The 20,937-nt window shown below is 44.9% G+C and overlaps 1 protein-coding gene across 1 annotated transcript in view; it reads right to left on the bottom strand.

Annotated features, from left to right (window-relative positions):
* Nucleotides 1-20,937, bottom strand: part of ADAMTS3 (ADAM metallopeptidase with thrombospondin type 1 motif 3) — a 207,869-nt gene that overhangs the window by 72,782 nt on the left and 114,150 nt on the right. Inside the window, exon 5 of the mRNA XM_084860195.1 lies at nt 2,478-2,677. Within this exon, the coding sequence (XP_084716321.1) occupies nt 2,478-2,677 (200 nt within the window). The remainder of the gene's footprint in view (nt 1-2,477; nt 2,678-20,937) is intronic.

Here is a 20,937-nt window from a genome sequence, read left to right as displayed (position 1 = left end):
ATAATCAAATGTAAAAGCCAATGTGGGAGAATAATTTTTGCATTGCTGAATATCCATCACGACTTTAATTGATCTAAGCAAACCAAGAAGGGATTCCATAAAGCACATTTGCTCCTTTTCAGTGAAGGGCATCTGGGTGCGGAATGCGGATACAGGCTTTTGAAAATGCAGCTGATAGGCGTGGAGGTTTGCCCATGGATGTGCTTTACCCGAGCCCATTGAGTGTGCTACCTGCTTCTTTTGAGGGGCGGGGTGCAGATGGGATGTGTATTCCTGAATCCAGGTCAGTGGTTGTTGTGTGCAACCAGAGCTGGATCGGGGCCTTTGTCTTCAGTGTATAATCGACTTCACGCTATCACATAACTTGTACTGAGAAAGAAAGGCAAGTCAAGGTTTTTCTTCTGACCTACCATATCTGAGGTCAAGCTGGATTCAGACCAAGTGAGTCACCCTTGGGCCCCAATGGAATTAATGTGAAAGGTCAATCACGGTTAACTTAAGTCCCATTGATTTCACCGTTCTAAATGGTACAGAGAGCATCCACAGAAAGATGGGGCTCTCTACTGCAGAGAGTCACCCTGTACAAATGGAGGGTGTCGAGGATGAGATGAAGGGAGGACAGAGTCAGAGGTGTACAGAAAAAACAAAACAAAACAGGGGAAAATGGAAAACATGCAGAAAAACAAAATATTTTTTTTCCCCGAGGACAAATGTTTTTTCCCCCTGGAAAAAACACACACTTGTTTTAATTCAATTTATCCCATTTTTTTTCTGGGCATTCATATTTTATTTATGTATTTATTACATTTCTGTACTGTCCAATAGCAGAAGCTCTGTGGGGAGAGCTAGTCCACTTGTCCCCAGTCCGCCTCCTCACATGTAAACCTTACTTGCTGTAATCATGCCTGCAGAGGGCCGGGGTGAAGGAAGAAAAGGGCAATTCCACAGTTCTGCACCGAACAGTGCAGTACCTCCTGTGGAAAGCTAGAATGGTGTTGGTCTTCGTTGGCTGGTTTGGGACCAGATAAAAAGAGACCAGCACTAGTGGATAGAGAGTTGGACTTGGGATGTTGCGGCCTAGGTTCAAATCCCTGATTGGCCAGGAAGCTTCATAAGTGGCCCTGGTCAAATCGTTGTCTTTCAGACTCACAGAGTTGTGAAGCTAAAATTAAACTATGGAGTTTGCTTTCACACGATGCCATGATGGCCGCCAACTTAGATGGCTTTAAAAGAGGATTAGAACAACTTATGGTGGATAAGGCTATTAATGGCTACTAGTCCTGATGGCTAAATATTACCTCTAGTATGAAAGGCAGTATGTCTCTGAATGCCAGTTGCAAGGGAACATGATTGGGAGACACTCCTGTCCTGCTTGTGAACTTCACATAGGCATCTATTTGGCCACTGTAGGAATAAAACAATGGACTAGAGAGGCTTTGGTCTGATCCAGTGTGGCTCATCTTATATTCTTAAAGTGCTACTTCAAGCTCCTTGCAGGGTAAGCAGGGCAGAAATATGATAAACATATGATAAACCTTCTCCCATATGTTCTTGCCCAGTTGGTGAGATCATCTCTGGAGGCTGTTCTCTGCATGCTGTCACCCACAGTTGTGTGACAGGTGGCTACCAGAGGAAAAGCCTTCTCTGTAGTGGCCCCCAACCCCGTCGGGGAATTGCCCTTCCCAGGGAGATCTGCCTGGCATCTTTACTGAACGGACTAAAAAAAGCCACCTCTTCCAGCAGGCATTTAATCTTCAATCTGTTGCTCTGATGATTAACTTTGCTGCTGGCTCTTTCATATTTTTTAGAGAGCAAACCTACGGTACCTGGGTGAGCATCCCAGGGACATAGGATGGCTCGGATTTCCCCCTCCAAGGTCAGAGATGGCACTCCAGCCTCGGAAAGGGGAATCAGAAATCTGACCTCCCTCCACCGCACCCTTGCAACTGGTGCAGAGAGAATAACACTGGCTACCTCTTTGAGGTCGGAAAATGGAAAGGGGGAAAGGGGTGTTCCAGTGGACAGGGAGGAGAGGAGACTGGAGAAGCCAGGATACAAATTATCCTGAGACTCCTTCCAACTTCCTTCCCTCCCCCCAGCCCCAAAGTGCCCCAGTTACACAGGCAAAAAAGCCCGTCTAGCAAAAACTCAAAGATAGGAGGACGGGGAAGCAAAGATCGCATCCACCGCTCCTCTCTCCCTGCCAGCTTCAGCCCAGCAGGGCACAGGAATCTCGGAAGCGTCCAAGTTTGGGGGCTTCCAAGCGGTGAGAGCACAGTCATAGGATCGTGCCCTTGATGTTTTAATATTTTGATAGCACCACTGTTGTATTTATTGTGTTGGTTGTTCTTCGTTATTGTTCCATTTTTTAATTGTAAAACACCCCCAGAACATCCACCGTATGGATGGTGTGTGTGTGTGTGTGTGTGTGTGTGTTCCATACATAAACAGACAAACACAGAGAGACTCGCACTCACTATATTCATCAGGGTGAGGAGATAGTTCTGCACATGCTCTTTGCCGTGGAAGCGGACCACAGAGTCGTCGACTCCAAGAAGCACTTCGATATTGTAGTCGTTGTCCCCGGCATGCCTCCGCTGCCTCAGCGTCTCATTAAGCTGTTGCTCGATGCTAGCATAAGTGGAGCTGAGCGTGTGCAGGCCTCCGAGCTCAGACTCTAAGGAGCAAAAAATAAAATAAAAACCAATGTTCAGTGATTGTGTCTCATTTCTCTGAAGAATGTTATGCTTTCTTGATAGCCACTGCCCCCGGCCCCACAAGTTCAGACTGGAAATAATTCTGGGAACCCTGATCATGTTGATGAAAGTGTCCAGACATTTGCTGAGATAGTCTCACCCCCGAACTGGGTCCAGATTTGGCCTCTGGTCATAGTGCCTGAACCTGAACCCTTACCGCCACCCTTTTATCTCCTTACCTAGATGCTGCAGTGGTGTCAAGAGGGCCACCACAGTAGGGCCTCTGCTAGGCTCTAAATCAGGGGTGGGCAACACACAGCCCATAAGCCACATGCAGGCCCCCTGACCTTTTCTGCAGCCCCTATGAACGCCCCACTGCCACTTCCAAATTTGCTGCGGAAGCAAAAACATGGTGGTTTGCCACAAAAATTTGGTGGCACAGCAGTGGCAACAAGGGGGTGTTTTTTTTCTTTAAACCAAGGTGGGTAGAGAGCACCCAACTTGTCCTGAAGCAGAATTTCATGCCCAGAAGCTTCTCGGCAGTGTGATTTCACTTCAGAACAAGGTGGGCGCTCCCTCCCCATCTTGTTTTAAAGGAAACAATTGTGACTTGTTTGCCACTACCACAACCGAGTCTCTTTCAAAGCGGCGCGATAGGAGTCAGCTGTGACGAGGCTCCGTACCACTGTTTTCAGTGAGACTCAGTGGCTGCTTACTTTTCCTGGGTTGAACGTTGACAGTGCAGAAACAGCCTAAGGAGAATGGGGCTTGGATTGAAGCTCTGAAAAGTGACACCACCAATAACAGTGAACACTCCAGTACCTGGCTCATTAGCTGGGAATTCTCTGTCCCTCCTCGACACATCTCAGTCGCTCAACAACACATAAATAACTCTCCCCTTTTCTCCACATCAAACAGAAAGACTTCCCTGGAGCTGCAAGCCATTGCCTTGCGGGTGAGCAGACCGAGCATTGCAAACAAGGCTCACAATTTGACCTCAGCTTCTTTCATGCTCAAGAATGCAAACCCTGTGATAGCACACAAGTGGGAAATTCATACCCTGGCTCCAGTTTCTAAAAATTGCTCCTCCTGGCAAAGGGTTCTGGAGTGCCACGTCCAATGGAAATATACAGTCATGTCATCATATCATTATGCCCGCTGCATGAATGGAATAGTCTGAACAGGCAGGTCAGAAAGAAGAAAGAGCCGTCTGCTCCATGCAGGACCCTTGGGTTTAGCTGCCATTTCCCTCTTTAAATAAGTGGTTTTGTGGTCAGGAGAAAGTGGAGGATCCACCTTTTTTGTGTACGCAAGTGGGAGAAGGGGCAGAATGAAGCATTTTCTATTCCTTAATATGCAGCTAGTTCCTTAACAGTGGATTTGTAGGGTCAATGGCATAGTTTCCCACTTTTCCTGATCGGGAGATTTTCTCAATCTTACTTAAAAAACAAACAAACTTATAAAACAAACCCACGTGGACTGAGAGACATTCACTTGCTGAGAATATTTAGGAGTGAAAATATCAGACATGTGAGCTCTGTAGAACTCTCCGGGTGTTATCTTGAATGCATGCAGGTCAGGGGTGTGGAACCTCTTTCAGCTTAAAGACTAAACCTTTTTTTCTTTTTTTTTACCAAATCGTGGGTGGCTGCCCTTTCCTGATAACAACCAAGAAACCATGATTTACACTGTCCTGCGTAACTGCACAAAAAGTTGCATTTTTTCTTTGCTTTGCCTTTGGTATGTACCTGATGAGAATACTGCCAGAAGTCTGTTTGTGAATTTGTGGAAGCCGTACTAATTCCACATAATCTCATGCTGAAATTAGCAGGTTCATTATCTCCCTTTCTCTCTCTCTCTCTCTGCTTTGCACTTGTGTGGCATGTAACGCTGATATGAGCTACATTTTTCTATGTATGAATCATGCGCTGATTCAGAGGTGATCCTAACAATGTGGGTAAAAAGAAAGAAAGAACCTATGCAAAATCAGAAGTTATCTTTTTGATTTTTTTAAAAAAATCTAGTTCTAGCAAGTACCTAAAGGTTTAAAAGGAAAACTAAATTTAAAATTTAGTTTCATGAACTCCCCTTCATGGATCACTGCCTTGTTGTGGCGAAGGGGCTTGCGTAACTCAGTGAAGCCATAAGCTATGCCATGCAGGGCCACCCAAGACGGACAGGTCATGGCAGAGAGTTCTGACAAAATGTGGTCCACTGGAGAAGGAAATGGCAACCCACTCCAGTATTCTTGCCAAGAAAACCCCATGGAATGTATCACAAGGCTAAAAGAGATGACGCCGGAAGATGAGCCCCTCAGGTCGGAAGGTGTCCAATATACTACTGGGGAAGAGCAGAGGGTATTTCCAAGTAGCGCCAGAAAGAGTGAAGCGGCTGGGCCAAAGCCAAAAGGACACTCAGCTGTGGATGTGTCTGGTGGTGAAAAGAAAATCCGATGCTGTAAAGAACAATATTGTTTAGGAACCTGGAATGTCAGATCAATGAATCAAGGTAAGCTGGAGGTGGTCAAACATGAGATGGCAAGATTGAACATCGACATCTTGGGAATCAGCGAATTAAAATGGACAGGCATGGGCGAATTTAATTCAGGTGACCATCATATCTACTATTGTGGCCAAGAATCCCTTAGAAGAAATGGAGTAGCACTCATAGTCAACAAAAGGGTGGGAAAAGCAGTACTGGGGTACAATCTCAAAAACGATAGAATGATCTCAGTACGAATCCAAGGCAAACCATTCAACATCACAGTAATTCAAGTCTATGCCCCAACCACTGATGCCCAAGAAGCTGAGGTTGATCGGTTCTGTGAAGACCTACAACACCTTCTAGAACTAACACCAAAAAAAGATGTCCTCTTCATCATAGGGGATTGGAATGCTAAAGTAGGAAGTCAAGAAATCACTGGGATAACAGGCAGGCATGGCCTTGGTGTACAAAATGAAGCAGGACAAAAGCTAATAGAGTTTTGCCAAGAGAACACTCTGATCATAGCAAACACTCTTTTCCAACAGCACAAGAGGCGACTCTACTCATGGACATCACCAGATGGTCAATATCGAAATCAGATGGATTATGTCCTTTGCAGTCAAATATGGAGAAGCTCTATACAGTCAGTAAAAACAAGACCTGGAGCTGACTGTGGCTCAGATCATGAGCTTCTTGTTGAAAAATTTCAGCTTAAATTGAAGAACGTAGGGAAAACCACTAAACCATTCAGGTATGACCTAAATCATATCCCTTATGAATATACAGTGGAGGTGAGGAATAGATTTCAGGGATTAGACCTGATAGACAGAGTGCCTGAGGAACTATGGACGGAGGTCCGTAACATTGTTCAGGAGGCAGCAACTCAATCCATCCCAAAGAAAAAGACATGCAAGAAAGCCAAGTGGCTGTCTGATGCAGCTTTACAAGTAGCTGAGGAAAGAAGGGAAGCGAAAAGCAAGGGAGAAAGGGGAAGATATATCCAACTGAATGCAGAGTTCCAGAGAATAGCAAGGAGAGACAAGAAGGCCTTCTTAAATGAACAATGCAAAGAAATCGAGGAAAACAACAGAATGGGAAAGACTAGAGATCTTTTCAAGAAAATCGGAGATCTCAGGGGAACGTTTTGTGCAAAGACAGGCATGATAAAGGACCAAGAAGGCAGGGACCTAACAGAAGCAGATGAGATTAAGAAGAGGTGGAAAGAATACACAGAAGAACTATACAGGAAAGATCTTAATGTTCCTGATAGCCATGATAGTGCGGTCACTGAACTTGAGCCGGACATCCTTGAGAGTGAAGTCAAGTGGGCCTTAGGAAGCATTAGTAACAACAAAGCTAGCGGAGATGACAGTATTCCAGCTGAGCTATTTAAAATCCTAAAAGATGATGCTGTTAAAGTGCTGCATTCAATATGCCAACAAATTTGGAACACTCAACAATGGCCACAAGACTGGAAAAGGTCAGTTTACATTCCAATTCCAAAGAAGGGCAATGCCACAGAGTGTTCAAACTACCGCACAATTTCACATGCCAGCAAGGTGATGCTCAAAATCCTACAAGCTAGTCTTCAGCAGTATGTGAACCGAGAACTACCGGAAGTACAAGCTGGGTTTCGAAGAGGCAGAGGAACTAGAGATCAAATCGCCAATGTTCGCTGGATCATGGAGAAAGCAAGAGAATTCCAGAAAAACGTCTATTTCTGCTTCATTGACTACTCTAAAGCCTTTGATTGTGTGGATCACAACAAACTCTGGCAAATTGTTAAAGTGATGGGAGTACCAGACCACCTTACCTGTCTCCTGAGAAACCTGTACGAGGGTCAAGAAGCAACAGTAAGAACCAGACATGGAACAACCAAGTGGTTCAAAATTGGGGAAAGGAGTATGACAAGGCTGCATATTGTCACCCTGCTTATTTAACTTATATGCAGAGTACATCATGAGAAACGCTGGGTTGGATGAATCACAGGTCGGAATTAAGATTGCCAGGAGAATTATCAACAACCTCAGATATGGAGACGATACCACCCTAATGGCAGAAAGCGAAGAGGATCTAAAGAGCCTCTTGTTGAGGGTGAAAGAGGAGAGTGCAAAAGCTGGTTTGAAACTCAACATTAAAAAAACCAAGATCATGGCATCTGGCCCTATCACTTCCTGGCATATAGAAGGGGAAGAAATGGAAGCAGTAACAGATTTTACTTTCTTGGACTCCAAGATCACTGCAGATGGTGTCTGTAGCCATGAAATTAAAAGACGCTTGCTCCTTGGGAGGAAAGCTATGGCAAACCTAGACAGCATAGTAAGAAGCAGAGACATTACCTTGCCGACAAAGGTCCGTCTAATCAAAGCTATGGTTTTCCCAGTAGTAATGTATGGCTGTGAGAGCTGGACTATAAGGAAGGCTGAGCGCCGAAGAATTGATGCTTTCGAACTGTGGTGCTGGAGAAGACTCTTACGAGTCCCCTGGACTGCAAGGAGGTCAAATCAGTCAATCCTAAAGGAAATCAAACCTGAGTGCTCATTGGAAGGACAGATACTGAAGCTGAAGCTCAAATATTTTGGCCACCTAATGCGAAGAGAAAACTCTCTGGAAAAGACCCTGATGCTGGGAAAGACTGAAGGCAAAAGGAGAAGGGGACGACAGAGGATGAGATGGCTAGATAGCATCACCGATGCAACGAATATGAACTTGAGCATGCTCCGGGAGAGAGCGCAGGACAGGAAGGCCTGGCGTGCTATGGTCCATGGGGTCACGAAGAGTCGGACACGACTGAACGACTGAACAACAGCAAAATTTAAAACACACATGTCAAAGGTTAGGATTAGAATTTGGGGGTGGGGGTGGGGATTTGTTTGGCTTGCATTTTAATACAAACATACCTAAGTCACATTTTCTGAAACAACATGAACAAAAACGCAGGTGTTTTTGTTCATTTTTTTCCTGAATTTTGAAATACATTTCACCAATCAAAAATGCATGCAAAAATACATATATTAGCACAAAAATGTGTATATTCATGGAAATCATACAGAAACACGTTATACTGGGGAATTTTCTTTGCAAATATGCATGTATTTGGGAAAATTACATGAAACCTGTTTGTATTAGGAGACATGTGCATAAAAATGTGTATGCATTTCATGCAGACCTTAAAAATAAATAAATCACAAACTGATGTGGAAACAGGATGAAATGAAAAAGGATAAATTCAATGAAACCAGCATTAACAATCATCCATCCCTACCTGAATCATGATTGCTTAAAACTGAATGATGACCTTCTATCCAAATACCAAGTTAAAGTCTGCTATTGTACGTTTGTAGGTTTTCTATTGAACCAGAAAGCTCCTAATAACAGAGGTACAAGAATCCCAGAGTTACCAGTCTGTATCCTCCAATAAGGGTGCCACCCTCAATCATCCACTCACTGAGGAACAGTCAGTAATCCATTGATGATCTAGTACTTCCATCACCTACACCCTGCAATGGGCTCAGTTTCAATTTATGAATCTTTATGACTCTACCAACCAAACTGCCACAGACATTTACTTCCCATGGAAAACGTCTAACTGGAGAAGGTCTTGTTTAGCAGTCCTGCGCGTGTACATGGAGAAACAAACACAAGTCTTACTCTTAGATGCAGACGTAATGCTGCATGACAGAAGGTTTTAGATGAGGGGTGTTGAACCACTTTCAGCCGAAGGGTCAAATTCCATTTCAGAGAATCTCTCGGGGGTGGGATGCATTCCAGTGGTGAGTTGGGCCAAAGGCAGAAGGAGGCAGGGCCAAAAATACCAGATATGTTTTAGATGAAAGCTCTTCCAGCCAGTAACTAAGCCTTACGAGAAGCCTTTCCACCTTTTTGAATTGGGGGGGGGGAAACCCTGCACTGAACCACCAAACAATTGTTGGTCAGGAGAACTGGGCCAGGGCCAGGAATGAGGCCTGGGTGTGTACTCCAGGCCTGAAGTTCTGCATCCCTGCTTTAGTTTAAGCTCCTAGCTTCTATAAAGGCCCATTTTAGTTACAAGCCAAATTGCTGTTGTAACGATTTACCCTGCATGATTGTTCAGTATGCATTTGTTAATTGTTAAACATTGTTTATATATGTCTGTATGTGTGTGCCCGGGGGGGGGGTACATTTTGTATGTAAATGGATATCATGTAACAGTATTGGATTTTTTTGATGTTTAATCTTTGTAAACTGCCCAGAGAGCTATTGGGTAGTATAGAAATGCAATAAATGAAATCCAATGAAATATACATGAGTTCGCAAACTGTGAAACTGGATTGAAATCCATCTTCTTCTTTCTTGCTGATTTAAACTGTGATTTGAATCAATGATTTAAATAAGCCCACTCAGTCTCTTGCTCAGTTCAACAAGGGCTGTCCTGTTAGCTGAGAGGCCTAGAAAATAAAGCACTTCTACAAACAGTTCACTCATTGCTTCAAGCAATACCTTGCCTACCTGCTTTTTGCACACCTACACACACACACACACACACACACACACTGAAAGTTAATAGCCTGACCTGCTTTAAGCCCATGGATTCAAGCCAATGCAGTTCCACTTAAGTCAGTGGGGCAACGCCATCTTAGGTGGAAGAACGTCAGCTTAACTGCTTTGTGAATCAGAATGACGGCCTAATGAAGTCAGTGGCCCACAGGTTATCATCTCCTGCAACACAAGCCATGGCCCTCCAGATGTATGCGGCCACCTCCACATAATCAACTGGGATTTCAAGACCCTCACGTTGCAATGTGTGGGGTGCCCCATACCTATCTAAGCAATTTCAGTACTTCCACTATACTTTTTGCTTCCCTGGAAGTATGCAGTAAAATGTTAGCAGCTCTGTGGATATGTCTTTTGGTGGGGTGGGAGGGAACGGGACCAAGAAGGGCAGATACATTAAGTACATTATACATTACTGGCAGGCAGGTACATTATGGCCCTCTACATCCTTGGAACAGTTGTACCAATTGAATTTGATTGGTGAAGATGGATGAGGATTTTTCTGGTTCATAGTCTGACAAGAACTTACCAAAATTTGAACATTTCTTCATAAAGAGGTGGGGAGGAGGATGAATGTGGGAGGTACTGAAACTGACATCTGTCCATCCCTAGGCATAGGGAATATCTACTTAGAGTGATCCAGAGACATACCACTTATTGGGTAGCGTTTTAATAATCACTTAAAAAAACCACCAGGGCAGACCAACTGTCTGCCCTGTAGACAGTTATATTCTGCACCAACTGAGAAATTCCACTGTGGCAGTTCAAAGACAGAGCACTCAGCCAATATGTGATGTCATCTTTGAAAGCCACACTAGGTAACTGCTACATTTTTGGTTCCACCCTAAAAGTTGGCCTAGAAATACTGCTGCATAGATAGATAGATGATAGATAGATGATAGGTACGTAGATTTTTGAATTTGTTATAGCTGGAGGACTATGAATTTCCACTATTTCTTTTTTCTCTTCTGATTTCTCCATCAGTTGTGTGTGTGTGTGTGTGTGTGTGTGTAATTTCTTAGTTTTGTATTTTCTTAGGACTGTTGTCTGTTTTCAGCACAATGTCGCTTGGTGCTTAAGGAAACACTGAACTTTTCACATTCTTCCTCCCACAACTTACCCGGGCCATGGAGGGAAGAGAGGCCCTATTATTAAAATGTCCACATTATAGATAGGTATCCAAGGTAGAAAACTAGTTGTTTTCCTCAAGGCCATGTAGTTCTGAATGAGGGCTTCTCACAATTATTTATTCATCTATGTGATGAACAAGGCAAGCAAACTAACATTTCTGATAGGCTTCCCCCTACCCCCAAGGCAGAAATTGCTAGTTTGCTGCCAAAATTTGATGGCAAACCACTCCATAGCAATAGAGAATGCTACAATGGTTAAATTTAGCTTATTTCCAAGCTAAATTTAACCCTTTTGGCATTCCATAGTGGCTACAAGATGCCCAAAGGGCCAAATTTAGCTTGCAAACAAGCTAAATTTGGCCCTGTGAGTTCTTCATAGCTGCTATATATACCTTAAACAAACCTTTAAAACTTTTTTTGGGGGGGCACACCCATGTCTTATAAGATGGTTGTCATAATGTCCGGTAAATCAAGGATTCACAACCTCTTTTGTCCCGGGGGTCAAAACTGGTGTCAGCTGGGAGCCAGGGGGAATACATGCATGTGCGCATGCACACACACGCACGCACGCACACGCACTTCCTCCTCACATGCACAGCCCTCAGTGTGCAATGGTGGGGAGGTTTAAATTTCTCCTTCCTGACAGCTGAGATCTAGGGGCCATCTACACAGCACCATTTCCAACGTTCACTCCGTCATAACTGCGCAGCATTGCAGCTGCGAATTAGCTTCTGTTGCAGTACACGCATGATTTGCTGTGGATGTCTCCAGTGGAAAAATCCGCTGCGCCCTGACACTTTAAAGCGAAATGAACTGCGGCAGTTGTGCGGCTCTCTTTTTTTTAAAAAAAACATTACATTTAAATACGCAGCTGCACAGCCATGTAAGGGTAGGGGTCCAACACTTTGGGTTTTAGAGGCCGGTTTGTATTTTAGGGTTTTTTTTGTGTCTGTCCATTCCTCTTTGGTAAGATTAGGTATGTCAGAGAATTCCGCCATGGATATCGGTGAGGCTGAATGCCAGTGCATTTGGCCCCCTGAAATCCGTGGCAGAACGAAGCCCCCGCCCCCCCAACCCACGAAAGGTGCGTGAAATGGAGCACTTCCCTGCTGCCGTCCGCGCTGACTTGCAAATGGTAGCCACCCTGTGGCCGCCATTTGCTTCTTCATCATAGCCATGATAGGCTACATAAATACTTACGTAGCCTATCATGGCAAGCCCCCCCCCCCCAAAAAAAACAGTGTACGCAAATGGCAGCAACTATGGCGGCCGCCATTTGCGTTCCCTATTTTTAGCCGTTTTAGCCTACCTAAATATTTACGTAGGCTATTACGGCGAAAACAAGGGGAACACAAATAGTGTAGTGTTCCGTTTTTTTCGCCATAATAGCCTACGTAAATATTTACGTAGGCTAAAACAGGGGGAGGGGGGAGGAACGCAAATGGTGCCCACTACTCTATTTGCATTCCCCTTGTTTTTCGCCATAATAGCCTATGTAAATATTTACGTAGGTTAAAACGGCTAAAAATAGGGAATGCAAATGGCGGCCGCCGTAGCCGCCGCCATTTGCGTACACTGTTGTGGGGTTTTTTGGCTTGCCAGGATAGGCTATGTAAATACTTACGTAGCCTTTCACGGCAGCTTCGCAGGATGCAAATGGCGGCCGCTACGGCAGCCGCCATTTGCGTCTGCAGCAGCCTGTCCATGGCTGGAACTCCAGCTGCAGACAGCCCTGGCTGGTGGCTCTGTGGAGCCGCCGCAGAGCGGAGCCGGCCCAAGGAGGATTCTGGGGGGAGGGACGGAGTGACTCCCCCACAGCACGAATCCAAGCTCCGCAAAGGTAAGTGACTTTCGTACATCCCTAGGTAAGATGTGGGAAGTCTGCTCCTTTGTCACCATGCCAACTGTTTGGCACGGTAACTCTCACAATGGTTCGCACATGAGAAGGGGCGTGCCCACGTGAGAGGTATGTGTCTGCCCATCATTCCAAAATGGATATCTCTCTGTTGCTGCACAGCTGCAAAGGAACAGGGAAGCATGGGGAGGAGTGAAAAGGCATCACAGAGTGACACATTCACTACGCCATTCCCTACCCCATTCCCATTGCAAACTGTGAAATCAGTTCAAGGAAGGGAGAGACAGCTCAGCAGCCATGGTAAACCCACAGCAAGCTAAAACGTTGTTGCAAAACACCTCTGTGGAAATCCACATTTCCCTGTGAAAACCACGGTTAGGCTGCAAAGTGGCAACTGCATTGTATGTTTTGATGGTCCTCAGACTGCAGCAGCGTTGGAGGAAATGGCTCATGTAGATGGGACCCATGGGATCGGGGGGGGAGTGAGAAAAAAGCCTCTCCTATCCACTGAGATTGATTTTTCTCTGCTGCTACTAGCAGCAGGAAAGAGCAAGCTCAAAAGCCAGGGGACAGCTGCACTCCCCATAGCCCATCTAGGGACATATAGATTTTGGTAAATCCATCCCATCTATGGTTTGCGGATTGTCAGGTGTTTGCTGTTCTATCATCCGTTCATTGACAGAATTGGATTTTATTTTTAGGGATGTATGAGAATTTAATTCCGCTTGCGCAAATGCGCACTTGCGCTAATGCACACTTGCGCTAATGAACACTTGCGCTAATGCACATTAGCGCAAGTGCAAATTTGAGTCCCCCACAACACACACAAGTAAAAAAACAAGTCTGCAGAATCCACATGACACAGAAAAAGCCAGTCTACTGTGGAGTCTTTATGTCAGATTCATGGAAATCCAAACTCAGTCAAATCTGTTGCGCATTTCTCCAACATCCCTAAATCCAACTTATCAGTTGGGCTGTGGGGAAAAATGGGTGGGGTCCTGCCAGCTTTGGGGGCTACACAGGGCATGGCCAAGATCCTCATGTCGCCCCAGGGCTGCAGGTTGTGTGTCCCTGATGTAATTAAAGCAGGGATCATACCACATTTTTCAAACTGAGAAGTGGTACATGAGAAACTCTCTCTCAATATCCTTCAAATGGCTAGTTCACACACAGCCTCATCATTTCAGTAGGGAGTGAGCCTTTTCACAATCACTGTTCAGCCTCCCCCAGGAAATGTAAATGGGTGGGGCCCACTTGCATACTAAGTCATGCATGATTCATGCTACAGATAAGGGGGGGGCTGCAAACTTGGGGTTTGATCACATGCCCCATTGCATATTAAATTAACACAACCAGATTGCAGCCATAGATGCATCTCCCTTGAGATTTTGCCAGTATGAAAATATGTTGAAGAGCATAATATACAAAGATCACTGCTGAATGAGACCAAAGGTCCATGTAGCTGCCAAGCAACCTGGTTCTGATGTTGGCCAGGCCTGCTTGCTGGTGGTCCCACAATTGTAGAACACTCACTACAGTGAGGTCCACCTGGTATCAACATTGTTATCTTTACAGTGCCAGGTTAAGGCTTCCTTCTCCTTCCAAGCAATTGAGAGCATATGATACACTTCTTAATTTAGTTGCTTTATTGGGTTGTGGTATTTTATTGTAAATTGTTTATAGTGGTTTTAAATTGTTTTAATTTTTTGTCAGGTTTTTTGGTAAGATGCCTTGAGTCTTTTCTGAGAAAGGCATCTAAGAAATGTTGTTAACAACAACAACAACAACAACAATGTCTAATCCCTTTAAAGCCATTGAATTTAATGCCAGAAGATTAATCAAGTAATAATGTCTTTAGGTTGGCAACCTGACTAAATTCCAAATTCATTGTCTCCATACATTCAACATCCCTTTTGATATGGACAAATATTTTGGGATGGAGATTAAAAATATATCTGTGCCTGTGTCTTTTGAACAGACATTATAGTATTTCGCAGAGAGCTGTTTTAAGTTGAAGTGTATTTTGGAAGCCCCAGAATAAGACATAAATGAGTTCTCTCATAAAAAGAAAGTAAACTTATTTGTATGCCAAGAGCTAATGCAGCCAAACGGTACTGTAAATCTGTTTACTAAAAAGAACCTTCTTCCATGAGCAACCTTTAAAAAACAAATTAAAAATTAAATACTGCTTGACACATAGCACAAAAATGGAAGCAACCCAATTTTTTATTTTTATTTTTTTTTAAAGAACACAAGCATTGCTTTGCAGTCTAAAAAGTATGGTGTTTAAAATATCACTAGACTCTGGGTAGAATTTTTAAAATCTCCCTTTTAAGAACTGTCCTTTTAAGAAATGAAGTTAAGGTTGAGCCTATGGGAGAGATAATAGAAAATTGTACATATAAAGGTCAATTCTTGGCTTCCATCTCTTGGTCACACACTTGTGTGACCAAGAAATGGAAGAGGGGTGGAGCTATGCAGATTTTGGGCTAGAGGTCTGTTCTCAATGGCTCCTTTGACATTCCATGGAACAAGGGAAATGAGATGCCATTGGCACACCTGGAGGGGGAAAGGGGAAACCACCCCAGAAACTGGGGACATCCCAGGAACTGGGCAGGTTTTAGACCAGAGGTGGGCAACATTTTTGAGCCCAAGTGTGAATGCAAGTAAAATTATTTATTTATTTATTTATTTATTTATTAAATTTATTAATCGCCCATCTGGCTGGTCACCCAGCCACTCTGGGCGATGTACAACCCACCATAAACAATTTAAAACAATAAAATTTTACCATAATTTTTTTTTAAAAAAAATACCCTAACCCACCCCAAATGCCTGCCTGAACAACCACGTTTTTAATGCACGACGGAAGCTCATTAAAGAGGGGGCATGATGGAGTTCCCTAGGGAGGGAGTTCCACAGAGTGGGGGCCACCACAGAGAAGGCCCTCTCCCTCGTCCCCACCAGTCTAGCTGTCCTGGCTGATGGGACAGAGAGAAGGCCATCCGAGGCTGGTCTTGTTTAGCGGCCTGTCTGGTGCTGCTGGAGGCGCTCCTTAAGATAGGCTGGGCCGGAACCATATAGGGTTTTAAAGGTCAAAACCAACACCTTGAATTTGGCCCAGAAAACAACTGGTAACCAGTGCAACTCCTTCAGCACTGGAGTGATGTGATCTCGCCGGCGGCTGCCTTTAATCAGGCGAGCCGCCGCGTTCTGTACCAGCTGCAGTTTCCGAACCGTCTTCAAGGGTAACCCCACGTAGAGCGCATTACAGTAGTCTAAACGAGAGGAGACCAGGGCATGTACTACCGATGGGAGCAGATGGTCGGGAAGGTAGGGGCGCAGCCGCCGTATCAGATGGAGTTGATACAGCGCTGTCCGGCTCACAGCTGACACCTGAGCCTCCATGGACAGCTGGGAGTCCAAAATGACCCCCAGGCTGTGGACCTGGTCTTTCAAGGGTAGCTGTACCCCATTCAACACCAGGTCAACATCCCCCAGCCTCCTCTTGTCTCCCACCAAAAGTACCTCGGTCTTGTCAGGGTTCAGCTTCAGCTTATTCCTCCCCATCCAGCCACTCACCGTCTCCAGACATTTGGACAGGGATTCTACGGCCAACCTTGGTGAAGATTTGAATGAGAGGTAGAGCTGAGTGTCATCCGCATATTGATGACACCGCACCCCAAACCTCCTGATGATAGCCCCCAGTGGCTTCACATAGATGTTAAATAGCATCGGGGAGAGGATGGAACCCTGTGGCACCCCACAAGTAAGTGGCCACGGGTCCGAAACCTCCTCTCCCAGTGCTACCCTCTGGTACCTGCCAGAGAGGAAGGACTGGAACCACCGCAATACAGTGTTTCCAATGCCCAACCCCTCCAGGCGGTCCAGGAGGATACCGTGGTCAACGGTATCAAAAGCCGCTGAGAGGTCGAGGAGAACAAGGAAGGAGCATTCACCCCTATCCAGAGCCAGAAAATTAGGGCCAGAAAAGCACAGGTGAGTATTCATCCCACAACCCAAAATTACAAAAGATGGAAAGCAATGTGGTCCCCTCTGTCACCCCTGAATCCCCCTCCCCAATTTGTCTAAAGTTTCTCGGTTGTGAAATGCTGACCTGAGCTTAGAACAGCCTTCCCCCATTTGCTGCCCTCCAGATGTGGTGGACCACAACTCCCATAATTCCTAGCCAGGACTGGCTAGGAATTATGGGTGCTGCAGTCCAACACATCTAGATGGGGCCAAGTTGCGGAAAGCTGACCTAGACTGGTCATGAATCATGATATGTGTTCAAGCTTGGCGTGTCTCCCATTGCGCAGGTGGGAGCGAAATCATCCACCAGGAAACTCTATTAAAAGGCTTGGGAGTTCAAACTCCTATCTTTCCTGAGTCGATTCCTGTGACATGTTCCCCCACCCCAAAGTCACTGAATGTGCCTTCAAACCATTAACCTCCATCTACAGCACATCTCTATTTAATGCAAGCACTGTGAGAGGGGTGTGGAGTGTGGACGAGGGCAGCAGGATCTTCAAAGACAGGAGCTGTTTTTAAAAAGGAGTGTAGGACACAGAATATTTGCCAGTTCCATGCTAAAGAATGCCTATGAGATCATTCCTCAGACAGCTTTTTCTTCCACACACCTGCCATAATATGAATTGGTTCGGTATTTATGTTTGCTGGAAGCTCACATATGTGTGTGGGGGGTGGGGCGGGGGGGGTTCTTAAAGCAAAAGCAGCTGTTGCCATTTATAGTGTGCTGTAAAAGTACAACAAAAAATCATAATTCACTGTATTTCTTCAAGTTAAACATCTGACCGAACACACACACACACATACACACACCCCTGTAATATTCCTGTTGAAGTATCTTAAGAATCGCAAGTTTTAAAATATTGCTTAGGACTATAGGGATGGACAAATCTGTCAGTTTCGTTTCCTGCCATATTTCTATCCCGAAAATAAAGACAGTTGTGAATTTTGGTAAATTCCTATCAAAACCAAATTGAAATGAGATTCTCACCCATCTGCACCAGCCCAATTTAATACTTAAAAGTATTTCCAGCATGGCGAGGACTATGGGTTTTGACAATCCCTTGCTCAAGTGCTAGCAATTTTGGAGAGTTTTTCATGCATCCCTACTCCTGAAGTTTTCTGTTGCTAGACTCCCCCCACTCCACGCAGCAGAGCTCTCCATTGTCAGAGAGGCACCTCAGCCCCATCCTAACCCCCTCATATCAGCAGATCTGGGTGTTAGGATTGCTCTCTTACCCATAAAATAATTTTCAAAAGGGGTCCTGACAGCCTAGTCTCAGAGGTGCAAATGGCACCTTCAAATCAGACCTGGTGACTGGGACCTGGGTTGCTATAGAGGGCAATTGTCCTTCCTTCCACCTCTCTTCTTCCTTTTAATGTGGCTTACATGAACATCATCATCAAGCAGCCCCACCAGTGTGCATGGCATTCTACAGACTATAAGAGGACAGGTCTCTGCCCCAAGCAGCATACAGTCTCAAATTCTACACAAACCGCTTTTCATTCATTTTGCTGGCCAATGAGAGCTTGTCTTTTAAATCCATTTCAAAGGATCACACATCATTTGGGTCATCTCTAGTACTGATGGGAGATTATCTCTCACTGTCATAGCGCTTCTGATCTGTTGTCATAAATGTCCTTGTGCATTCCTTCCAAAATCCCCCTTCTTCCCCCTTCCCCTGTTCTTTACTTTTTCCTCCCTGTTCATGGGGTGGGGTGGACTGGGATGGAGGCAGTTGTAAGGGAAATGCTGTATTAGTTTTCATATTATAATGTGTCCCTGTTTTGAATGTTCTTATTCTTATTGTTTCAAGGTTTTAATGTTTTAAATTGCTGCACATCCCCTTGATGGTTTTGTTTAGCCATTAGGGTGATATATAAAGGTGAATAATATATAATAATAACTATTGCTGTGCCAAAGCCCTACCTGCCCTTTTGCAACCTTTTTGTTTCCCTGTGAAGGAGGCAGTCATTTTTCTGGCTCTTTCATTGGGATATTGAGAATTTCAGAGAAATTTCTCAGGGTGCAGGCCTTCAGGGCTGACCTTACTGAGTGCCTGAAAGTAGAGAGAGGCATTTTTGGTTTTGCTTTGTTGTTATTAGAAGTCCTTTTAACAACAGCAAGAATAACAATAAGAAGAAAGTTCAGCTTTCAGGCTCTCAGCAGGCAGCAGCTCTGGAAAGCCTGATGGGAGGGAGTCCAGGCTAAGTCCTCTGGGGGGCTTTCCAGGAAACTGTTGCACCTGGTGAGTCTACAAGGACAGAATGGGGGAAAATTGGTAAAAGAAAGCACACACACACACCCCTCAGCCACCTCCATACAATAAGGTAAGCCCTGAAGCCCTGCATGCCAAGAAATTTCTCCAAAATCCTCACCCCTTGCCACCATACTCAGGTGCAATTTCTTTTCACCCTTCTCTTCCTCAACACACGGTCGAAAATAAACAGATTGACTGCATCTCCACATAGCAGTGATACCATTATCATACCTTTATCATAACTGTTGGTACACATGACACCAATGGGTGCCAGTAGTTGTGATAACGGTATGATAACAGTATAACTGCTATGTGTAGTTTCAACCATTGAAAAATTCGGCACAGTGATAATAATAAATATGGGAAGAAAATGCATTGATTTTGGTTACATGTCGTTCAGCCAAATTCCAAGGGGTGAGGGGAAATAAAGAAATATGCTGAAAGCTTTACACAAAAGGTTTCATGGGGTTTTGGCACAGGAGTGGGGGTGGGGGGTCACAGAAGCAAGAGAGGTGGCATCATCCAGGTTAGTGGCAGCTCCAGGTTTTTGAGGGCTCTTGGGCAAGACAACACCAATGGCCTCCCTCCCTCAGTGAGTCTCCTTTTTCACTGCCATTGTCACTAACTGTCATTGCTCCTTGTGCTCTGCTTGTGGGTTTCCCATAGGCAGCTGGCTGGCCACTGTGTGAACAGAATGCTGGACGAGATGGACCTTGGTCTGATCCAGCATGACTCTTCTTATGTTCTCATGTTCCCAGTCCTCTTTCTCATCTCTGCTGCCACGTGCTTGCTGGACAGACAGAGAGCCAGGGAGCGAGCAGGCCATGGCATCTCCTGCTCCTCCTTCCTTCTCACTACCACCGTTGTCTGGGCCGGGGCGAGAGGCAGGGGAACAAGCAGCTTGCAGTGGTGAAGAGGAGGAGCAATTCCAGGGGGCTCTTGTTGGTGAGGCCCTGCTGGGGTGTGGAGCCTTGGTATGGGCACGACAATGCCTACCCTTGGCCATGGCCCTGATCTGGGTGTTCTTGGGAGAAGGGGACAGTTTCAGGCATATGGAACATAAAATCTCACTAGCTTTTGCACACAGACACAAAAAATGGACTTCAGCCAAGCATGATAACTAGTTCATATTTATGGCACTCAATCAATAGATAGAGCAGATGTCTGGCATATTGCAGATGAGCCGCTAATGCACTTTGAATAAATTGGCTTATTCAGCAGTCCTTTTACAAGATGATTTTTCCCCCTCCCCCCATGCACCTGCCCCATCAGTTCTCTCCCTAAGCTCCACAGAATAACACTTGGGCTGCGTCAATGTTTTTTCCACCCCTAACACCATTTTAATGCCATTGCTTTAATGAGATGGTCCAATAAATGGCATAGGTTTTATCAGCTTAGTTGAAACAAAATGGGCTTTACTGCCATTCACGTTAAGTAAGCCAGAGCATTCCAGTCTTATGCGAAAGGGGGGTAATTGTGTCAGCTGGCTCTTTCCTTTGAGGGATGGGTAGGGGTTTGGCTTTAGTTTGGGTTTGAAGATAACTCCAGCCTTCAAATGGTCCGTGTTCTTCAGATGTGGAAAGGATCAGATCCTTTCCTTGAGGTGTTCTTGTGCATCTTTAAATGCATCCATTTGACAATTCCAATAGTAGTGGAAAGTTTCCTAAAATATTCAAGAACCCACTAGCATGGATGAAAAATGGTGTCCTTAACATGGCCTACTCTGCCAGATTTCCAAAATGAGGACAAGGAAAGTGCATTAAAGACTACCACCTCTCTCTCTCTCTCTCTCTCTCTCTCTCTGTGTGTGTGTGTGTGTGTGTATGTGTGTGTGTGAGAGAGAGAGAGAGAGAGAGAGAGAGTATTCAAGAGCCCACTAGCATGGATGAAAAATGGTGTCCTTAACATGGCCTACTCTGCCAGATTTCCAAAATGAGGACAAGGAAAGT

This window comes from Heloderma suspectum, chromosome 5 (assembly GCF_057233095.1).
Source record: "Heloderma suspectum isolate Gila_16-S chromosome 5, 16-S_ref, whole genome shotgun sequence".
Taxonomy (NCBI): Eukaryota; Metazoa; Chordata; class Lepidosauria; order Squamata; family Helodermatidae; genus Heloderma; species Heloderma suspectum.
The sequence above is the reverse complement of the archived record's forward strand: the minus strand, read 5'-3'. Positions and strand labels throughout refer to the sequence as shown.